The sequence below is a fragment of the Eptatretus burgeri genome, chromosome 9, assembly GCF_056783735.1.
Source record: "Eptatretus burgeri isolate ZD-2024b chromosome 9, Ebu_testis_v1, whole genome shotgun sequence".
Classification (NCBI taxonomy): domain Eukaryota; kingdom Metazoa; phylum Chordata; class Myxini; order Myxiniformes; family Myxinidae; genus Eptatretus; species Eptatretus burgeri.
This window is the reverse complement of record NC_140969.1, coordinates 42,182,058-42,204,510: the sequence shown is the minus strand read 5'-3', so window position 1 is coordinate 42,204,510 and position 22,453 is coordinate 42,182,058. Positions and strand designations below refer to the sequence as shown.

The following is a 22,453-nucleotide window of genomic DNA, read 5'->3' as shown; positions in this document are numbered from 1 at the left end:
AGTTAGCATTGTGTTGCATAAATGTTCATGAAGCAATTAAGACAGAAAAGTACTTTTGAGAACTGGTGTTAAGAAATCATTGCAAAAAAAAATGTGTACTGTCTATTTTTTGGGGTAGGGATCCATTTTCATATCCTGTAGAGACCTCTCTTCAGTGGTCAGCTTGGAAATGTGCTCCAGAATCAGCTTCTACCAAGAAAACGACTGTTGAAGGTGATCAGTATGTGAAATGAACAATTCTTTCTATCTCCTGTCTGAGACAGGTTGAAAATAAGCCTACTCTTACTCATGTACGGGTTTGTCCCACCATGTCTGCAGCTACCCCATTCATCCTTTCTGCCTGGTACACAGAGTCTTGTGGTGAAGCCGTTGCAGTCAAGCAAATCGCCTGCTCTTCACAGGTGGTGAACCTCACCAATGCAACTTTAGACCAAGTCATAATGCCTGTAACAAGTGTGTCCATCGATAGGCAAAAGAGAGAAAAAAAAGAATCTGGTGACTCTTAAGGCTGAACTCTCCAATCTGTTTCCCTCCTTCAAAGTTCTGAAGGCACCTTGTTAAGTCCATCTTTTTGCTTCCCTTCTCCATGTGGCTAAAATCATCTTGTTAAGTGCTCCACAAATTAAAGTCAGTGCCACGTACTGTACTGTTTCAAAAATAAATGGAACTACAGTACTTGTTTCTTTGTTGATTATCATTGAATAAATTACGTCACAACAAACACTCCTTCCTTCTTTTGCCAAATTACACCATATTATTGGTTATGCCTGCTGATTGTGTGGTTCTCAAGTCTAAAAAGCAATGGATGGTGACATGTTTTGGTTACCCATAGCGACCATGAGAAAACTGTTCTCACATTGGGTGAGGGTTGTGACAATTGCTATTGATGCTATTTCGGCTCTGTGATGTCCCCATGGCATTTGGATGCAAGTATTGGCTTGGTTGCTTTGGACCACTGTTCTTATTTCACTTGTCAACAAGTGAAATATGTTAACTTCATGGCATAATATCTTTGTTGCATAAGTGTCCACCTGCCTTATAATAGCAGTTGTTAATTAGCTCAGGTGTAACCAATCACCTTCAAATTCACACACCAAGTTAATTGGCCTCCACCTGTGTTAAGTTGTAGCGATTCCTATTATTTCCGAATAAAATAAGCCATTCCCGTAGGTTTCCTCTGCTTTGGACCACTTTTCTTATTTCACTTGTTAACTTAAAAATCGTTGGTGGTTGAATTCAGTGACCGGATATGCAAATCCTCTTCATTGCATAAGTGTCCACCCGCCTTGTAATAGCAGTTGTAAATTAGCTCAGGTATAACCAATCACGTTTAAATTCACGCACCAAGTTAATTGGCCTCCACCCGAGTTAAACTGTAGCGCTTCTGATTATTTCAGAATAAAATCAGCTGTTCCTGGAGGTTTCCTCTGCTTTGGACCACTGTTTCCACATTGGAACACTATTCTTATTTCACTTCTTTACTTAAAAATAGTTGGTGGTTGAATTCAGTGACCGGATGTGCAAATCCTCTTCAAATTTCAAGTCAATTGGACGAAAATTGACAATTTTAGAAAGTTCAGCTTATGTTTGTCTTTTGGCCAATGTTAACCTCAAAAATAGTTGGTGGTTTAATTCAGTGACTTGATATGCAAATCCTCTTCAAATTTCTTGTCAATCGGATGAAAATTGAGGATTTCAGAAAATGAGGTCTATGTTAACCTCAATAGTAACCATGATATCACATGGTCATGTAACATGTGGTAGCATTTCAACTTCCTCTGATGAATGGTTTTCGATGTATGCTCTTAACAAAATGAAGACATGAACGTACGATGTACGTTCGACATACGTACGCCACTGATCGCTTAACCCCGCTTTTCACTTCGCGAGCACAAGCTAACAAATGAAAGAGTTAACGCAATGAAACTTTTTATTTCTTGACAAGAGCAAGGCTCATGGAAGACCAAGGTTAAATTGACAATGTAACTCAGGTGTAACCAATCACCTTCAAAATTACACACCAAGTTAATTGACCTCCACCTGTGTTAAGTTATAGCGATTCTGATAATTTCAGAAAAAATAAGCTGTTCCTGTAGGTTTCCTCTGCTGAGTTGCACATTTCACAGCAAAAACTCAACCATGAGCACCAAGGAGCTTTCAAAAGATCTCTGGGATGAAGTTGTGGAAAGACACAGATCAGGGGATGGGTAGAAAAAAATATTTCAAAGGCCATGAGTATCCCTTGGAACAGTCAAGACAATCATTAAGAAGTGGAATGCATATGGTACCACCAAGGCACTGCCTAAAACAGACTGTCCCTCCAAACTGGATAACCAAACAAGGGGGAGACTGACCAGGTCGTCCATCAAGAGGTCAATGGCAACATTGAAAGAGCTACAGGCCTTTATGGCAAAGACTGATCACTGTAGGCACGTGACAACACAATCCCAAGCATCCCACAAGTCTAGCCTCTACGGTATCAAGGCAAGAAGGAAGCCATTACTCAAAGAGCCATTACCTTGAGTCCCATTTGAGGTAACCAAAAAACCACTCTGGAGACTCTGAAGCCATGTGGCAAAAAGTTTTGTGGTCTGATGAAACCAAGATGCAAGTTTTTGGCCTAAATACAAAACATTGCGTTTGGTGCAAACCCAACACAGCACATCACCCAAAGAACACCATCCCCACTGTGAAGCATGGTGGTGGCACCATCATGTTATGGGGATGTTTCTCATTAGCCATCATGTTATGGTGGAAAAATCTGATTTCAGGCATTGTGTATTATTTTCATAAATTACTGTTTTACTGTCTTGTTACTTTTCAGACACCTTGGATAAAATGGCTCTTCCCCACTTGTGCCACCAACTAGGAGCCCTGGGTAGTGGTTGGTGCTATTGATCACTTTAATCCATATCTGCATGGGAGAAATTTCTGCACCCTGGCTTTGATTATGGAGTGAAGACTTGTCCAGGATTGGTTGTCAGTCTTGGAAATGTTTAGGACTCATCAACATTCCAATGCTCTTTCAAGATTTTGGGCCTTCACCACAACCACTGATCATGCCACACTCGAGTAATCATGATATTGCAAAACTCGGAGGGATATCTGGCCCACTTGATATAAAAAAATTTTCAGGGATATAACTTGGTGCAGTGTAGAGCCAGCCAGCATCATCAGAATATAGATGACCTGTACCACTGACCTGTTAGGAGGTGGCTTGTCCACATTGTGGATATCATTGTAGCTTGTACCCAAGAAGAGAAATATGGCATAAGCACACTGCATGTGTGTGGATTCCACTATTTGGCCTGATTGGGTTGTGGTGTGCATTGTACATTCTGAGATTGGGATTACATATGTGTTTGAGAACAGTTCAGCCTCCAAATGCTTGGAGACGGTTCGTGGAATGGATTGCAGCCATTGGTGGACAACGTCCTTCAACCTACCACTTGAGATACATAACCCCCAAATTGCAAACTTTGAGCTTTGAAAGTCAAATGGACAAATGCTTTAGTGAGTGAACTTGCGAGAGAAGGACTTCCATTTCGGGGACAAGGCCTTTCGGATTTAACTGTTGCAGACCGTTGGGGTGTTCCATTTGGGATATTATGGTTGTAGTGGAGGGTTCTAAACTTGTTTATTGATCTTTATTAGTTTGGTTATTTAAATACAAATTGAACTGAGGTGTTGTGTTCTTTGTCTGGAGTCCCATCTTCAGTTAGCTAGGAGAAATTGCTCCTGAATGGTGTGACCAGAATGGGTATGCCACAATACCTTGCCTCACTAAGATCCTTCTTGCTTTCAAATTTCCATGATAATATTGGTTTATGAGTCCAACATGAAAGTATATTAGAGACGATTCCGTTATCAAACAGCCAGCAAAGAAGTTTAGAATCACCATAGCAAAGATTATGAAAATGTTAAAGAATAATGTCAGAACGCCATGACACTAAAAAGGTTTTGATTCATACAAATTGAGATTTGGGTTTTATCAATAAATTTTAGTCTTCATTGGTTGAGATGTTCAATCTTTAACCATTCCTCAGGTTACCTTTCTTCTAATACCAACATAGAGAATGAATATCTTACCCAACCTGCCCTGGCAAAGGTCAAAGCGACTTGCTCCTTTCACAATGAACTGTGGATCATCCACAATGTCCTGCAAAATAAAAAGCAGCATTTAAGAGTGAATAGCAAAACACAATATGGCTTTATACTTATTCACCCAGGAGCAAAAGTACCAGGCATTGCCGGGTCACTCCTCCCACCCCTGCCCCTGCCTACTATCACCCACCCCTGCCTCTTCTCACCCCACCCCTCCCTCCAGACTCCCACCCCACTAAATCCCCTCCCACATACACCTTTCCCTCCCTCTTCCCACCCCACCCAACTCCCTCTTCCCACCCCACCCAACTCCCTCTTCCCACCCCATCCCCCCTCCCTCCAGACTCCCACCCCACCCTTCAGATTCCCACTCCACACATTCCCCTCCCTCCTCCCACCTCCACACTTTCCCTTCCCTCCTCCTACAAAGGTACTTGGTATTGCCTGGCATCTAACGTACCTCTATTGAACTACCACAATTAAGCACATATTTGGAGAGAAACATTTTATTTATCAAGCTGAAAAATATTGAACAGAAATATCAACAAGATTGAACATATACTTGTCATGCTTTTGGGAGACAATACTGAAAGTTTTTCCATCAAAGGTCACTACATGTAAATCGATTGATGTCCAAACTTTAATATGGATACAAACAAACAAACACGACATAATAGTGACCGAAGATTTTCGTGCTGCACTCTTCAGGGTAAAAATCGCAGCAAGTGAAGAAGGAAGTGAAGGGGTGTGCTTTATACGCAGGTCTCAATAAGGTAGAGGCTGATTGGTTCAACCGTAATGACGTCACGGTTAACCCGAACACCCATTGGTCGGCTCATCATCTTCACCTCGAGCTCCCATTGGCTGGAGCAGAGTTCGTCGATGATTGACGTTTGCAATCACATCCTGGAGAGAGGGGGGATGGGTTTCCCCTTAGGTCCATTCACCATTTGTTACCGTACTTCCCTTGATCTTTCCATGCTGAAAGAGACGCAGAGATCGTACAAATTCCTTTTGAGGACATAATATTGGATCGGTGATAAGGATGAAGGTTGCTTCAAACATACGTTAATGAAACGAGCTCCGACCTCGGCTCAATATCCTGAACATATCTGCATTGTACTGGTCTGCACAGATAGGGTCGGCAACCAGGTACTGTGCAATGGCAGATGAAGCAGGTACAGTGGCCGATGGTTGCTGGATATTTTTACATGCTCGCACTGGTTGTGTTCTCACCCTCACAATCTTTCTTCGAATCGCCAAGGGGACGTGATGTTTGATCCGATCAGCCAATCTCAGTGTTGTGCGGCCCACGTACCGAGCTTCACATCGGCACTTAAACTCATAAACAACATTGCTGGTTTGTGAGGTGGGTAGCACATCCTTCTTGACCGACGTCAGCAAACGGCGAGAGGTAAAGATTACTCGGGGTTGCACAGCCAGAAACATGTTGGATACAATATGTTTGATTTGTACTTCAAACCTTCGTGATGATTGCCCTTTCCAGGGCATCCTGATATAGACTGGATGTTTGTCAGGACCAATCTTCTGATCTCTTGTGTTTAGAAACTTGTGTGTGTATCTCTTAACTATATGCTTGGAATAACCATTCTCACCGAGTATATTCATGATTTTGTCAATTTTAGCAGGAAGTTTACAAGATGAACAAATCCTCTGTGTTCTGTTAACCAGGATATTGATCAAGGCAATTTTGTTTCTCGTGAAGCTGTAGGAGTCCCCACCGAGTATACTGCCCTGTGAAAGTCGAGTACTGTATACCGAGTATACTGCCCTGTGACAGTCGGCTTCCGGTAGACGGATGTTGTGAAACCAAGGTTGGATCTATCAACCAACACGTCCAAAAACGGTAACGTGTTTGAAGATTCCAGCTCCGTGGTAAACTTCAGCACTGGATGGAGAGTGTTGATCCATGCCTGGAAATTGTCACATGCCGTCCGAGACTCAAACAAAGCAAAAATGTCATCAACATACCGATCGTATACGATGGGGGAATCGACCCCTTGCCGACCAGTCAGTTTCTGCATTTCATGATAGCCCACAAAGATATTTGCAAGAGCTGGACCTAATGGAGAACCCATGGCCACACCGTCTGTTTGAACATACATCGTGTTGTTAAAACTGAATTCCACCTCCCTTGTTGCTGTGTTCATTACTTCCATGAATTCGTGTTCCGAGATCATCGGTTGTTCCAGATCGGTGTGATACATCAAACGTGTGCATTTCTCAATCGTCTCCATCAATGGGACATTCGTGAACAAGCTTTTAATATCAAAGGATGCCATGATGTTGTGCTCATTTGTCGGTGTTTTAGCGCGCGCGCACACACACACACACACACACACACACACACACACACACACACACACACACACACACACACACACACACACACACACACACACACACACACACACACACACACACACACACACACACACACACACACACACATCTGGGCGGTGTAATGAAACATGATCACACGCCTCAGGTGGAAGGTCAGATCGTCAAACGACTGTTGCAGCTTCTCAAACGTGGAGAACTATCAAAGGAGATGTACGACAGAATTCAACCTGTTGGAGCCCAACGTCCAAGAATGTACGGCCTGCCGAAGATTCACAAGGAGAATATCCCTCTCAGACCGATAATGTCCATGGTGTGATCGGCACAACATGAACTTGCCAAGTGGTTGGGAGAGGTACTGCAACCAGTATTGGATCCACTTTCTCATTTTGTGGTTAAGGATTCCTTCACATTTGCAGAATCAATTAGAGCTAAAACACCGACAATATATATATATATATATATATATATATATATATATATATATATATATATATATATATATATATATATATATATATATATATATATATATATATATATATATATATATATATATATATAGGAGGAGATTGGGACCATACTCTGTGCAGAGCGTTGGTGCAGCCTAAGCCATCTCCTTGGCTATTGGGCACAATGCTGGACGGGTCACCACTCCGCCACAGTATACCAGCATGCTGGCACTCATTTTGCCGACCTTAGAAGGATGACAGGACGAGTTAACCCCACATGGTATTAATTCAACACCTGAGCGGGATTTGAACTCGGGACCCGAGGATCCAAAGCCCGCCACCCTAGCCATTAAACCAACACCAGACAGAAGTTCGAATGGATCTGAAGGGTTTTAAAGGTTTTTTGGGTCCTCAGGGTTTTAGGGGCCTTTTGGGTCTTCGTGATCTTAAAGCGTCTTCAACTGTTGAAGGGAATATATGTATATATGTATATGTATATATATATATATATATATATATATATATATATATATATATATATATATATATATATATATATATATGGCAATCCTTCTGTCCGTGTCTGTCTGTCTGTTTGTTTGTTTGTTTGTAACCAATAAGCTCCTAGACCAGTGAACCGATCTTGATGAAACTTTACACACATATAGACCTAACATTCAGCTCCAGGATGTGCTAAGTGGCTCTCCATAAAAATGAAAAAAAAATGTATTAAAAAAATATATATATAAATATATATATATATATATATATCTTCTTCTTCTTCTTTCGGCTGCTCCCGTTAGGGGTCGCCACAGCGGATCATCCGTGTGATCCGCATAGTGATTTGGCACAGGTTTTACGCCGGATGCCCTTCCTGATGCAACCCTGGTCGCCTCTTACGACACAGGGATATGGTACACCTATTTTAACCGGGGTATACACCGGCCCAGTATACTGGTACTCATTTCGCCGACCTCGGAAGGATGACAGGCTGAGTCAACCCCCTGGTGTATTATTAATTCAGTGGCCCAACGGGGCTTGAACTCAGGACCTTTTGGATCCCAAGCCGCTGCCCTAACCACTGTGCCAACACACAACGCTCTAATATATGCATATATATATATATATATATATATATATATATATATATATATATATATATATATATATATATATATATATATATATATATATATATATATATAATAAAATTTCCATGAGAAAAAAAAATGGCTTTCGAATAGTGCGCCGGCGTATTAATCATAACAAAAGGATTCATGGTTAAAAACGCTAGGGTTTTTTGAAATACAAAATGTTCGTATTTGTTGACTTTTTAAACATACACATTCTCCTCCTGTTATTTGAATTCTCGAACTGCACGTGCACGGCAACAGCTAACTGCTGATCGATCTGCTCATGAAAGAGCCAGGCAAGCCATAAAGGGGGTGAGAGAGACAATTGATAAAGGGAAGATAAATAATGTGAGTGAGTGAGGGCCAGCGGGCCTGTGTGTATGGAGCGAATGTGGTATGCATATGGTGCGATGAGTGATTGGGGGGAGGAGTGATTCCGAACCAAGTGACCCCAGGGTCAGAGTAATATGAGTTCGTGGGTTAGTCAAATTGACAAAAATGGAGGTCGCTTTGCTGTTGGTGCGAATGTGGGCTCGAAACCCGTTTGGAGGGGTGCAGGAGTCCTGTTGACAGGCTGGGAGAGTGGCTGCGAACGGTGAGTATCGCTTAGTGGGCACAAAATAGGGTAAATTTCCCGGGTATTCCCGGGTACTTCAGCTAGTATATATATATATATATATATATATATATATATATATATATATATATATATATATATATATATATATATGTATATATATATATATATATATATATATATATATATATATGTATGTATATATATATATATATATATATATATATATATATATATATATATATATATTGTTGCGGGCCGGGGTCGGTGGCGAGAATGACCACAAGGTGAGGGAGGTTGCGTCGTCTCCCACCAAACTCCGCGGAATGTAGGCCATCGCTCGGATAACTCCGCGAACCGGCAGGTCGTTTAACTGACCGTGGAACGCCAATATCTTGAACGCGTGGTGTGGGATTATTTTTTCTAGATCCAATGGACCGAAGTAATCACGCGGTCTCGGCTACCGGGGATCCATGCCCTTGGAACGCTTGGCCGAACTGGATTCACTCTACCGGAGGTGGTAAAATTACACCTTCCGACTACCATTCAGCCACCCACCTTTCTGGCTCAGATGCAGTTGAGCGGGCCTGCTCAGGACGTCCCGGCTACAATGGACAGATTACCGAAGATAAAACCCTGCCTAAACTCAGATCTGAACCATGCTGGACCAATGCAAGAAGGGACAGAAACGAACTGGGAACATTTCTAACATTATTTATTTGCAGTAAAAATAAAGACACAGGAAAGACTTATCTTGAATATACAATAAATATTTACAATAATCAAATAAAAACACTAACAGTTCTACTTAAAGACAGGCCCAACACACTCAGACACACACACACAGATACTTTATTGAAGACCCCGCAGCCGGAGAAGGAGAGACAAGCTGGGGGTCGCAGTTCGGCGGGGTACCTGCACGCTGGAGGTAGGGGGTGCTCTGCGGTGCGGCACCTGTCAATGGTGGTCTGGCTCGGGGGTTCATGCCCGTGGAGGAACCCGCATGGAGCAGACGGAGTCCCCGGGCAGAGATCAGGGTTGTGGACAAGACCCACTTCTCCCCGTGGAACGCCAAGGAGACGGTGCGCAATCGACTTGTATTCCTGGCAGTGGTTCTGATGTCGGATGGCTGACGAAGTCTCCTCTCACTCACATTGGATCCACACAGCTCTCGCACTTCTCCTCTTTCTTCAGACGTGCCCCTCTCTTAAATACTCCCAAAAGGGAACAAAAGAGCCTTTGTACAAGGCGGAGCTCCGTGAAGCACACGCCACTGTCCACCTTGATTGGACAGGGTTCCACGGCATGCCCTTCCTGGGTGGGGTTTCGGTGAAGCACACATCACCGTCCACCTCGATTGGACAGGGGTCCACGGCATGCCCTTCCTGGGTGGGGTTTCAGGTTGGGTGAGCGAAGCGCTCGCTCAGTAGCAGGCTGGATGGTCCGCTGGAAGCGGCATTGGAGGATATGTGGTTTGTTAGATGTTCGTTGGATGTAAAGATTTAACAACCTACCGAAAAGGACATCACAACGCACACCTTTGATTCTCCCACCAAACAAAAGGAAGGGACCTGTCTCACATGTACTTAACGGCATAACTAACTTTTGGGACCTGTATGTTGGATGCACATGGTTTCCAGATCCGTAACAATGTATATATATATATATATATATATATATATATATATATATATATATATATATATATATATATATATATATATATATATATATATATATATATATATATATATATATATATATATATATATATATATATATATATATATATATATATATATTTAGATTGCACCGAGACAACGAAGAGCGGTGAAGTGAGGGCGGAGCAAGGGAGGCAGAGAAGTGGGTGAGGCAGGAAGGTGGATGAAGTGCAGCAGAGAGGGAAAGAGAGCAAGAGAGAAGGTGGACGACTTCACTATCTGCCTTTTATAGGCCCCAGGCGAAGGGTGGGTGACGACCCGAAACGACGCGCCGTCATCCGAATCGTCTTCTCCTATTGGGTCCCGGCCCTACCCTGCAAGGCTCCTGGGGCCGGAAGCGATTTCCTACCCATATCCGGCCTGATACTGCCCAGAGCCTTGCACCGAACTCCCGGGCCATGTTTTGACGACTGGCCGAGCGTGGTGTTGGTCTCACATGCCCTTTCAAGGCACTACCGGCGAGCTGTGGTTGGTGCTGCTAACGAGCTTGGCCTGTCCCCACGCCACACAGCCCGAGCGGCCTGGGCCATGCAGCACGCCTCTGCTTGGGGCGAACTGTATTGATTTGGAGGTGTGAGGAGGCACGGGATGACTTTTCCCGTGTGCAGGAGATGTTGCTGGTTGAGGTGGTGAGGTTTTGGTGAGCAAATGTTGAGCAAGGTGAGACGCCGTTGTAAATTGGTGCGCAGATTTGAATGAAAGGGCGCACCATGCGCGCACTTGTTCATGTGGTAATTATATTACAGGGCTGTGCGTTTGTCTGTTATCGTGTATGTGTGCCTGTTTTGATTTGTATCATGGATAAAAGAAAAGGGTTGGATGGAAATCAGGATGAAAAGAAGATGGAGATAATTATATTAGACCTAGCTATTGGACCCATCAATGCACTTCGTCCCGTTAACCCATTGGACATGAGGGGAAGGACTGACTGAATGAAAACTTACAAAATAACTGCCTGGGAATCACTGTATTTTGGGTGCCATTGCCTTGGAGGCATGTGGTTTTGCAAAACCGCAACACTACACCCCTCCCTTTTGCTCGACTCGACCCGAGTTGTTGAACATTCGTGTGGCATATAGGTGTAGGTTCCCCGAGTACGCTTTACCTATGGAGAGTGTCGTCAGGAATTATGTATTTCCGGAAAATGTGGGCAGGAATTATGTATTATGAACATTTTCTCAAAAGTTGATAAAAATATGCCTCCAAAGAAACAAGATATTGGCAGCAAAACAAGTAGTATGGAGCGATCGAGTGAAGTCAGAACTGTGGAGAGCCAGGAGCACGAGCAACAGCATCAAGCAGCTGATGGTGTGGCCCATGCTGAAGCCCAAGCATTGCAGAGCCAAGAGCACCAGGAAGAGCACTGTGCAGTTGATCGTGTGGCCCATGATGTCGCCCAAGCATGGGAGAGCCAGGAGCATCAGCAACAGCACCAAGTTGGTGAACAATCAGCTGCCATCATCGGTACAGTAATATTTCTTTATTAATATATCTCTGTGTTGTGCTATACTATATTGTTTTCTTTTTTACTGTCATGTCTATGTTCATTGTTATGACTACCACCACCCAGCTATTGACTTGATGAAAGTGGATGGTGCCACAGAATAACTGAAATTGCCCAATTTGTAGACTCATGGATGACCCAGACAGTTTATTTTTTTGTATACAATGTCGAGGCTTGTGTTAGAGCTAACGCACAGAATGTACAACTCGGAAGCAGGAGACAAGAGGGGTGGGAGAGGGAAGGAAAAAACAGTGTGGAACAGAGACATGAGGAGATCTGTGGAAGGGAGAGGGATGGGGCGGGGTACACGGGGTAAACAAGATGGACACTACAGGGACTCTCAGGTCCTTACATGATAGGGACTTTCAGGAAGGAAAGCAGGAAATTTGAAGAAGGTGGGTTTGGGGTGGATTAACGGGGGAAGAAAAAATCGCGGTTTTGGATGGGGGAAGATAAGAGATAGTGGTGGACAGCTGTTTTGAATACCTGGATGGAGGATTGGGATTGAAGAGAGTGTGGGGGTTTGTTCCAAAGATTGGGAAAAGAGAGGAATGAAAGTGTGAAGGTCAGTAGTGATTCTTGATTTTGGTAGTTTTACCAGAAGGGGGTTGCTGGCAGACCTTGAGCACCCTGTCAAAATATGGGGGGACATATCTCAGACAGAGCAGGAAGGGGAGGGGAGCGAGGCCAGAGAGGAGACGGTGGAAGACAGAAAGGCCACCGACCTGTCTGCAGTGAGAGAGTGAGAGTCCAAACGACTCAGCCTCATCACGGGAGATACCAATGATCCTAAATGCCTTGGTTTCCACAGCGTGAAGCCATGAAAGGTGAGAGGTGGGAACACCAGCCCAGAGGAACAGCAGTACTCCATCAGGATGTGGACGAAAGCTTTGTATATGGTCAGGAGCTCAGGTGTGCAAAGTAAGGACTTTGCATGATGGAGGATTTCCATTTGGTGACTGGCTTTGGAGGCCAGTTTAGAAATTTGGCTTTCCCAGGAAATATCAAGATAGATAAAGTGAGACACAGAAGCTTGAATGAAAGGACTTCTTGAAGAAGATTGTTGAGAAAGTATATTTGAGGAGGGGGGGGGGGGTTCCTGATGGTCCTTTTGGAGAGACATACTGAGAGTGTGAGATTTGTCACGGTTGAAAGACATGTACCACGTGTTGGATCAACTTGTGCTTTTATCCATATCTGCAGAGAGTGCAGAGGCTGCTGCTTGGCGATCTGAGTGATGACAGATGACACGACAGAAAGGGGAAGTCATCAGCAAAGAGATAAAGAGGATTTTCCACAGTCGGAGAGATCATTAATGAAAACCAGAGAAAGAACAGGGCCCAGAACGCTGCATCGAGGAACTCCAGCCTGGACAAGAAAAGAGGATGAGAGAACTTCATTAAAGGCCATACATTGGCTGTGGCTGGAGAGGAAGTCTGCGAGCCATGAGTGGAGATGTCCTTGGATACCATAGGAAGAGAGTTTCGTGAGCAGGGCAGGGTGTGAGATCGTATCGAAAGCACTGAATATAGTTTGGCTGACTGGGTGAATAGATAGATAGAGAAGTGGATAAATGGAGGTGGACGGAGGAAAAGGAGGAATTAGGTAAGTGAAAAGGTATGGGGTATGGGGGGAGGAAGGATATGAATAGGTAAATGGGGAAGTTTAAGAGGGGAAAGTCGGTTTGCAGGCATTAGCTGCAATGGGAATCGTGTGTGTGTGTGTGTGTGTGTGTGTGTGTGTGTGTGTGTGTGTGTGTGTGTGTGTGTGTGTGTGTGTGTGTGTGTGTGTGTGTGTGTGTGTGTGAGATATATTCTCTTCCTCTCTCAGGTTGGTAAAAAAACAAAACATGATCATGTTCCAAGCAGCAAGACTACTTTCACGGGAATTACAATGACATTAAGACCAGTAGACAATGGACAATTCAATAAACTATACGAGGTGTACAATCTCGGCTTCCAGCAACATACATGGCTATAAATGCCAAACAGGACAAGCCAAGTATCATTCTAATTCTCAGTAAACTTTTGTTTCATTCCAATTCAGTGTTCAACCTTCAACTCACTTTAAGCTCTTTGGAAGCTCTTCACACAATTTGAGTGTTAAAATATCACATGACACTTCAAAATGCTTCCTGCTGATATTTTTGGCCACATAACACATTTTTGGCTGCAGAATCAAAGAGACCTCATTTTTTCAGAAGAGGTATGAAAAGGATATTGTTTTGTTTGTTATTGAGCATTGTAGTTGTCGTAATCGGTATCCTTACCTAGTTTTTCAAAGTATAGTTTCCATGCAAATTAACACTCAGAACAAGACAAAAAGATCATCACTGACAGCATGACGGTTTTTCCAGTAAAGTTCCATATTGCCTTGCATCTGTTTTCACTGTCCTGAGATCAAAGCAGACCGAGATCAATGTTTGCCGCCAAAACGAGCTAATGGTTCTCTTGATGGTGTGGTTTTACGGCTTAGTACAACTGCTGGGATCATAAGAAAAAGCAACAACGAGAGAGACAGAGACAGAGACAGAGACAGAGACAGAGACAGAGGAGAGAGGAGAGAGGAGAGAGGAGAGAGGAGAGAGGAGATAGGAGAGAGGAGAGAGGAGATAGGGGAGAGGAGTGAGGAGTGAGGAGTGAGGAGTGAGGAGTGAGGAGTGAGGAGTGAGGAGTGAGGAGAGAGAGAGAGAGAGAGAGAGAGAGAGAGAGAGAGAGAGAGAGAGAGAGAGAGAGAGAGAGAGAGAGAGAGAGAGAGAGAGAGAGAGAGAGAGAGAGAGAGAGTACATTCAGTTACCTTCGGTCTCTTCCATGTGACGTGTTGGCTGATTTTGCTTTCAGGGCCCAGTATTTTGTAGCCAAGTGAAGACTTGTCTGCTGGAAAGTGTGGATCTTCAAACAGCTGTTTTTTCTGGAGAGCCTCATCTTTGAGATGTTCGAAGTCTTGCTCGTGGAAGCATGTGAAGTCTTCTTTGTCCATTGCCACCCTGATTCTGACACTGGTAAATGTCTGAACTCGTACTTTTCTTCCTTGATTGGATATATTTCCTTTAATCTACTAATTAAATTTCCTTAGTATGGTTGGAATTCTTGTGAGGATTCGATTATTCAGGCTTTAAACTTTCAAAATAGCAGCTTCTGAAACCTGACCGAGTGTTCGAAACGGCTGTTGGCAGTGTCGGTTCTTTCTAATTAGACACAATTATCCCAATTGGACTGGCATTGCAGCTTGGATAGTGATGCTTTAACAATAACCTCTCTGGAGATTCAATAACGAATCACAGTCTGTCCTTCACCATCATACCCTTTCCTTGCATATGCACACTAAAATATAAATAAATAAATACAAATGGACGTTAATGAGCTGGGAAGGAGGAAAATATACTACTTTAATACCACTTTATGCCACTTACACAATTTGTTTTGGAATTTAAGGCAATTTGGAAGAAAACAGCAATTAGAACAACAAAAATCTGAAAGCTATAATAATAGATCATCAACTTGGAAGATGCATCAGTTTTCTTTTCTTGGTGGGGTCAACGTTTAATTTGTGTTTAATAAGTATGTTGATAAATTCATAACACCAGGTTACAGGTGATTCACGTGGCAAATTTGGTAAAATATACTTCTACTTTAGATATTGCCACAGAATGTCTTTGGATGTTTAAAAGGTGAACCAAAAACACAACAACTCCAAGGTGAAAGCAAAATGTGACTCAAAACTCATAAAACTCGATTCTTCCATGAGCCCCTCTAGTGGGGAAACTTAGCTCAATATAGCATAACAATTGTGCATTTTGTGAGGAAAGCACTAAATTTGGCACACTAGTAGCCTATCATATTATGAACAGATTTGGATATTGGGCCATCTCAAATTCAGCCGCTGATGGTTGTGGCAGCCATTTTCCACTGCCATCAAAAATTTTGAGATGGCCCAATATCTAAATCTGTTAATTATATGATAGGCTACTAGTGTGCCAAATTTAGTGCTTTCCTCACAAAATGCACAATTGTTATGCTAAGTTACCCCACTACTCGTATTAAGAAAACTAGAATTATAAATTACTACATATATCTGAACGTTATTGGATTTTCGCTTCACTCTTTTCTATGATGAACTGGAACGGCCACTCGGTGGAGCACATACCTCCACCAGGCTGATTCGTTTACGTTTTGTATCCCACTGATAGGCAGGATCTGGATTCAGACCTGAACTAAAATTTAATCAGCTTGTTCTCGTCACCAAACCAAACTCATCCACCAAGTTTCGTCCGAATCTGTTCACAACTTTTTCAGATATCGTGCTACATATCATTTAAGCCCTATCACCCAATGGGGGAAGAATCACTTAAAATTATCAGATCTTCACCAGAATCAAATCATTTCTTCCTTTGTTACACTCCCAACCTGCCCGCCAAGTTTTTTTCTGAATCGATTGACAACTTTTTGAGATATCCTGTTCCACAAACAAACAGACGGAAATGAAAACATAACCTCCATCCACATTTTTTTTACCATCATGCTTTGTTTCGAAAACAGTTTGGTTGTTACCATCCTATTTTATCTGCTGCCTTGGTTCAAGGATGAGCCACCATCGGCGAGGCACTTTATCTTCCGTCAGTGGGAACACAGTGTTTTTGCGTTTTGGGTCCACCACTCATATTTAATCCTGCGAACAACAACTGGTAAAGATGGTTACATTTGCTTTCATTCAGCAACGACTTAAGAATAAATAAAAAACAATTTTATATTTACTTTTGCTTTTTTATTTTAGTGATCTTTTTAGTGATCCAAGGTGCATGGAGGAGTTCATGTACATAAATCGCATGTATGACACCGACATTATAAGAACCTTCCCACGAATTGCAAAGATATGAGGAGACAACAGACAAATTTCAGGATATGAGGATTTCAACTTGGGATCCCAGCATTATGAGTTATTTGTTCAAAAAGACATTCCATAAATAATAACGCAATGTATGCAATGTATCGTGGATCAATATAAATGGTTTTCATTCCATCGTTGGTATCAAATAATGTTGGCTGATTAAATCAGCAATGGCATTTAGAGGAATAACAAACACAATTTTAAAGGAGATAGCCACTTCCCAGAATGCTTCATGAATCTTTTTTGCTGAAGCCCAAGTGTTGTTGAATCAATGTTTACCTTTGTGAGGGTTTACAAATGCTGTCGTTGCGCTTAAATTCGCACTGCTGGTTCGCCCAAAGTTGTTTCCTCTCCATTAGCACTGAGGGCCCTGCAGTTCATGAATCGTCATGTTCACAAATGGATTCATGTCCAGATATGATTCTGGATTCGCCATTCAATTTCGACTTCTTATCAGTCAGCCCTATGAGTAAGAGTGGTTTGGTGTTGGAATGTGAAAAGCGTTCTTGCGTTTCCCTCACTGGCGTGGGTTCGATTCCAATGACTGCTCAGGGTGAGCATTTTGGGCATTTCATCGACAGGTTGGGCCATGCATCTATTCCCGGTTGAACGCCTGTAATTATGTTGCTAAGAAAAGAAATATTTACAGAATACAGGTACATATTTCAAGTTTTTGTGTTAAACATTTTTTTAAATTGAATTTTGCAATGATTACTATCATTTTTCAACAAGTGTGCATCCCTTCGTGATACTCCAAGACCATTATTTCTGTCGCATTCCGACCGTAATTTCTCCAAAAGCTGCTTGAATCCGCTCTTTCAGGTCTTGAATGTTCGCTGGTTGAGTTGCGTTAACCTTGCCCTTATGAAAGCCCCACAAGAAAAAATTGCATGGGACGAGCTCTGGTGAATGATGGGGCCAGGGCATAATGGGTGAACCACAACCCATCCACCGGTCGAGACATTTGCGGACCTAGAGACCCCGTTTGTACGTTCAATTTCTTCTTGTGGGGCTTTCTTAAGGGCAAGGTTTATGCAACTCAACCAGCAAACATTCAAGACCTGAAAAAGCTAGACCTCAAGCAGCTATTGGACAAATTACAGTCGGAATGGGACAGAAAATGGTCTTTGAGTATCAGGAAAGGATGCTCACTGCTTGAAAATTATGGAAATTGTGTCAAAATTCATCACAAATTTTGTATACTTATGAATTCAACAAAAAAATTTACCACAAAAACTTATGTACCTATATCCTTGTAAATATTTCGGTTTATTTCGTTTCTTAGCAACAGAATTACAGAGGTTCAAAACTGGGAATAGATAAATGACCCACACTGTACATTTTTGTGCAGATGCATAAACGTCAGGTTTTGCCAACCACAGCTGATCACACTAGTGTGACATGGTATACTGTGTAATTACCCCTCCCCACCCCCACCCCCCATTCCAACGACCCCCCACACATACACAATCACTAGTTGTATAATGCAACTCAGCATGTAAAGTTACTTTTTGGAGTCATGAAAGGTCAGCCCAGGCAGCACTGCTGATTGATGACCAGAGCAGCATCCCGAACTGATCAAGATGGAACTGGCTCTGCCAGGCAGGCAGTGGTTCAGAAGCAAGGAAGTTTGAATGTGGGATCATTGGAGGGAAGAGGAGTTGAGGTGGTGGAGATTATGCAGATAAGGAGGTTGGAAGTGTTGTGTGCGTAGGAGACCAGATGAGGTCGGCAGATTATTAGATGGGGGGAAGTGTAGGGGAAACGTCATCATGGAGTACAAGGAGAGGATGAAGACCAGGTATGAGCAACTTCACGAAGAAGTGGAAGGTTTTGAGGAGTGGAAGAAGTACCGAGACGCGTTTAGGGTAATTGCAGAATTTTTGCGTGGAAGGACATCAGGAAAGGGTGCATCATCGAGGGATAGAAACAAGGTAAGGTGGATGGAGGAAGTAGCGAAGGCTATTGGTGAAAATAAGGAGGTTTGGAAGAGGATAGAGAAGATCAAGGATGGGGGGGGGCGGCAGCTGGATAGAAGGAGGATGGATGAACTGATGGAGGAGATTGGTGTGCAGATGAACTTGACGGGAAAATTGGTGAAATGCCGGCTAAAGATGGGCCGGACACTTGGTGCGGATGAGGGAAGAGAGAATGGCAAAGAGAGCGGATAGGTTGAGGGGGCAAGGTAGGATCAAGGAAAAGAGGTAGACCATGGTTGAGATGGGAGGATTGGGTGAAGAGGGATATCCATAAGGTATGGCTGGTTCGAGTGTGGAGAGAGTTGGCTGAGGTTCGAGGGAAGTTGAGGAGTAACATGGTCAAGGAATTGCAGAAGCACGGTGCCATTGGACCTCGCCCCTTATAAATGGAAAAATATGAGAAGAAGTTGAGGTCAGCATTTCAAAAGACAGTTCATATGCATAATCTTAAGTTTTCAGAAGACCAACAAACAAGTACTATAGAAGCAGGTAATAATGTTTTTTCACACCATACATGAATCAAGCCAACCTGCACCAAGCTGCATGTTTGTTTGGCACATGACTTTAATGATGAAGAGAGATGTGATGTCAGATCCGATCCTCATCACATTTCTCATGAAGATTCAGACAGATGGGAACAGCTTGTCACCTTAAACATCTTACCTGCATAAGAAGGTAACAATAGTGGATAGTCATGCAATGACTTGAACTCCGAATAAAAACTGAAAAATCATCAATTGTATGTTTTTGTTGTTGCAAAACACCATTCTTAATTGAAAAACAACAGAGGTACCTGGTTACCTTCGCATTCTGCGAAAGGTTATGTATTCGTGGCTGTGTATTTATTTATTTATTTATTTATTTGTGAATATGTGTGTGTGTGTGTGTGTGTGTGTGTGTGTGTGTGTGTGTGTGTGTGTGTGTGTGTGTGTGTGTGTGTGTGTGTGTGTGTGTGTGTGTGTGTGTGTGTGTTTGTTTGTTTGTTATTCGCATAACTCAGAAAGTATTAAACCAAATCGCTTGAAATTTGGTGGGATGATGGGTTATTATCCAAGGAACATTTGATTAGATTTTGGGAGCGATCGGGTCAAAGGTCAAGGTCAAGGTCACGGAAAGGTCAAATTCGTATTTTTACCATAGCACGGTCAATTTTGATCTAATTGGCATGCAACCGATGCCAAAATGTTCAGAATTCATTGCCCAATCTTGTGATGGGCGACATGACACAATTACGTCATTACCCTTGTTTTAAAAGAAAATGTCCCAAATCCTGGCATTCTTATCAGTACCAAAATATATGTTTGTGGGAGATGCCAATGATTATTTATTTGTTTGTTATTCGCATAATTTAAAAAGTATTAAACCGAATTGCATGAAATTTGGTGGGATGATTGGTTATTAGCCAAGGACCATTTGATTAGATTTTGGGAGCAATTGGGTCAAAGGTCAAGGTCAAGGTCATGCAAAGGTCAAAATCGTCTTTTTACCATATCGCGGTCAATTGTTATCCAATTTGCATGAAACTAATGCCAAAATGTTCAGAATTTAATGCCCAAGCTTGTGATATGCAACTTGACACAATGATGTAATTGCCCTTACTCGCGGTTGGGGGTCAAAAGTCAGGGGGGTCACGACCTTGCAGATGTGCGTATTTTTATCATAACGCAGTCAATTCTTATCCGATTTGTATGAAATCAGCACCAAAATGCTCCTTGTTCTGTTCCCCACACTCTTATGCCAAGAACAAAACAGTAGCGGCAGCGAAGGTATATGCTCTCTACGAGTGCCCGTTCTAGTTATTTAATGTGTCTTGTGTGGACTTATGAATGAAGTCAGTCGTGTTCCTGAAATACGTATGTTTGTGAGACCACTGGTATGGCTCGAGTTGCCTTAGCTCAACTCTTGTGTGGTACAAAAATAAAAAAAGTGTTGTTTGTGTTATTATGACATATACAAAATGGAAGTGCACCAATTGGCTGTGTCCACTAAACTAAAATGAGTTTTCAGTTATTCATTTTAATTATTTTCAGGTCTAAAAAATGCTGAAATCCATGAGAGACCATTGACTCAATTTAGTGAAGTCTGAAAAATGATGGATCACAGGCAGTATAAAGACTCAGAAACGTGTCATTCACCCACCAAGAGCAGTTTAACCAATTGCAGCTGTGTGATGAAAACATTTACCTATCTGTTGAAGAGTTGAGTCAAAACGACCATTGACCAACTTTCCACCACTGTCAGCATTAGCCATGGATTAGTGCAAAGCATCATGCATGAAAAACTGAACTTTCAGAAAGTATACAGAAGTTGGGTCACACATTTGTTGACTGATCAACACAAGACACACCAGACAAATCTATATCAGCAAGCAAATCCTCATGCACTGCAGCACTAGCATTCACAACTTTGTTTGGAGAAGTAAGAGGACCAGTAAAGCATGAGTCACATTTGCTCTACGGCTAGGATACGGCGGCCATACCCCCCCCTGAATTGACAGAAACGTGCGGCGGCCGCAGAGTTTCTGAGGTGGCCTTAGGGTGGCCCTACGCCGTATGGCTATCTTTTACAGGCCGTAGGGGTCTGCGTGGAATTAAAGCACGGAGTTATAACTTTTTTTCATTTCTAGGTTGGCCGTAGCAAATTGACAAGCCGTAGCCATGACGTACAGTAGATGTGTTCCACGGCGACCATACGTGGGGCGTACGGTGGGCTTGCGTTATTCGTGCGTTTTCCGTCGGCTCTTATCAATAAAAAATGAATTTTGCCAACCCCCAAAAAATTACGGCGGCCGCACTATTTCCACATTCGCCTTAGGGCCCCCCTGCAGTCGCCTTGCGGGCACCTTGAGGCTACCTTGCGTCTGCCTTGAAAATTATATGGCTGCCGCAGGGATGCCCTAAGGTCACCGTGCGACATCAAATCAAAGACCGTACGGCACCCCCACGTTTTCGGTCTCCACAATTTCTAAATACCCCGTGCGGCTACCCAAAAAATAAAAACATATGTGATTGCTACATTGTGTGACCGTGGAAATACTGCGGCCGCCCTATAATTGCTAGTGGCTGTAGATTTTTTAGACCCTACGGCCGCCGAGCCAAATGTGACTGAAGCATAAGAGCCCCTATATTCAAGACCAAATATTGACACCTTGGAACATGACAATGTATAACCTTACAAGAGCTGATGCCAATGTAAAATCGATGCAAATAAATGTGTGTGTGTGTCTCCTCCATAACTTCAAAACCATAAAGCCGAGAAGCCTGAAACTTTGCATGCACACGAAGAAAATTCCAAGGAAGTGCATGACTGAAAATTGGGTGTTTGTGTTAATTAAAACGTTTTTGAAGATAATTAACGGCCTTCATTAATTATATCCTTTACCAGGTGCATCCTCAGCCACCCCACCCATTATGGGGTCTTAAGACATCCTGGGTTACCTCACTGGGTTCTGAAGCCACCATGTTTTTTGGCCTGCTCAACCATGCCTTGACTTGGAACAGGCCACAACAATTTATTTATGATAAAGTTTTATATTTCCCACTTTCCTCACTCATATCAAATCATAGCTACGAATCGCTGGGTACATTGCAATGCTTATAAACGCCTGGAGATGCCAGCATTCATGGCCTTATTTCATTTCCACACATGCGATCACCGCGAGAATCTCTTAAACGAAGCCGAATTACAAAATTTAAGCTTCAGAATTCAACTTAGCAGCAATTCCGACTTCGATAA

General features: G+C 42.7%; 1 protein-coding gene across 1 annotated transcript in view; it reads right to left on the bottom strand.

The window, feature by feature from the left end:
• LOC147020018 (calpain-1 catalytic subunit-like) overlaps window positions 1–14,953 on the bottom strand; it is a 59,844-nt gene extending 44,891 nt beyond the window's left edge. Inside the window, exons 1-2 of the mRNA XM_085893773.1 lie at window positions 14,649–14,953; window positions 4,090–4,159 (exon numbers count right to left, since the gene is read on the bottom strand). Coding sequence (XP_085749899.1) covers window positions 4,090–4,159; window positions 14,649–14,831 — 253 coding nt within the window. The 5' untranslated portion in view covers window positions 14,832–14,953. The remainder of the gene's footprint in view (window positions 1–4,089; window positions 4,160–14,648) is intronic.
• Between the last annotated feature and the right edge of the window lie 7,500 nt (window positions 14,954–22,453).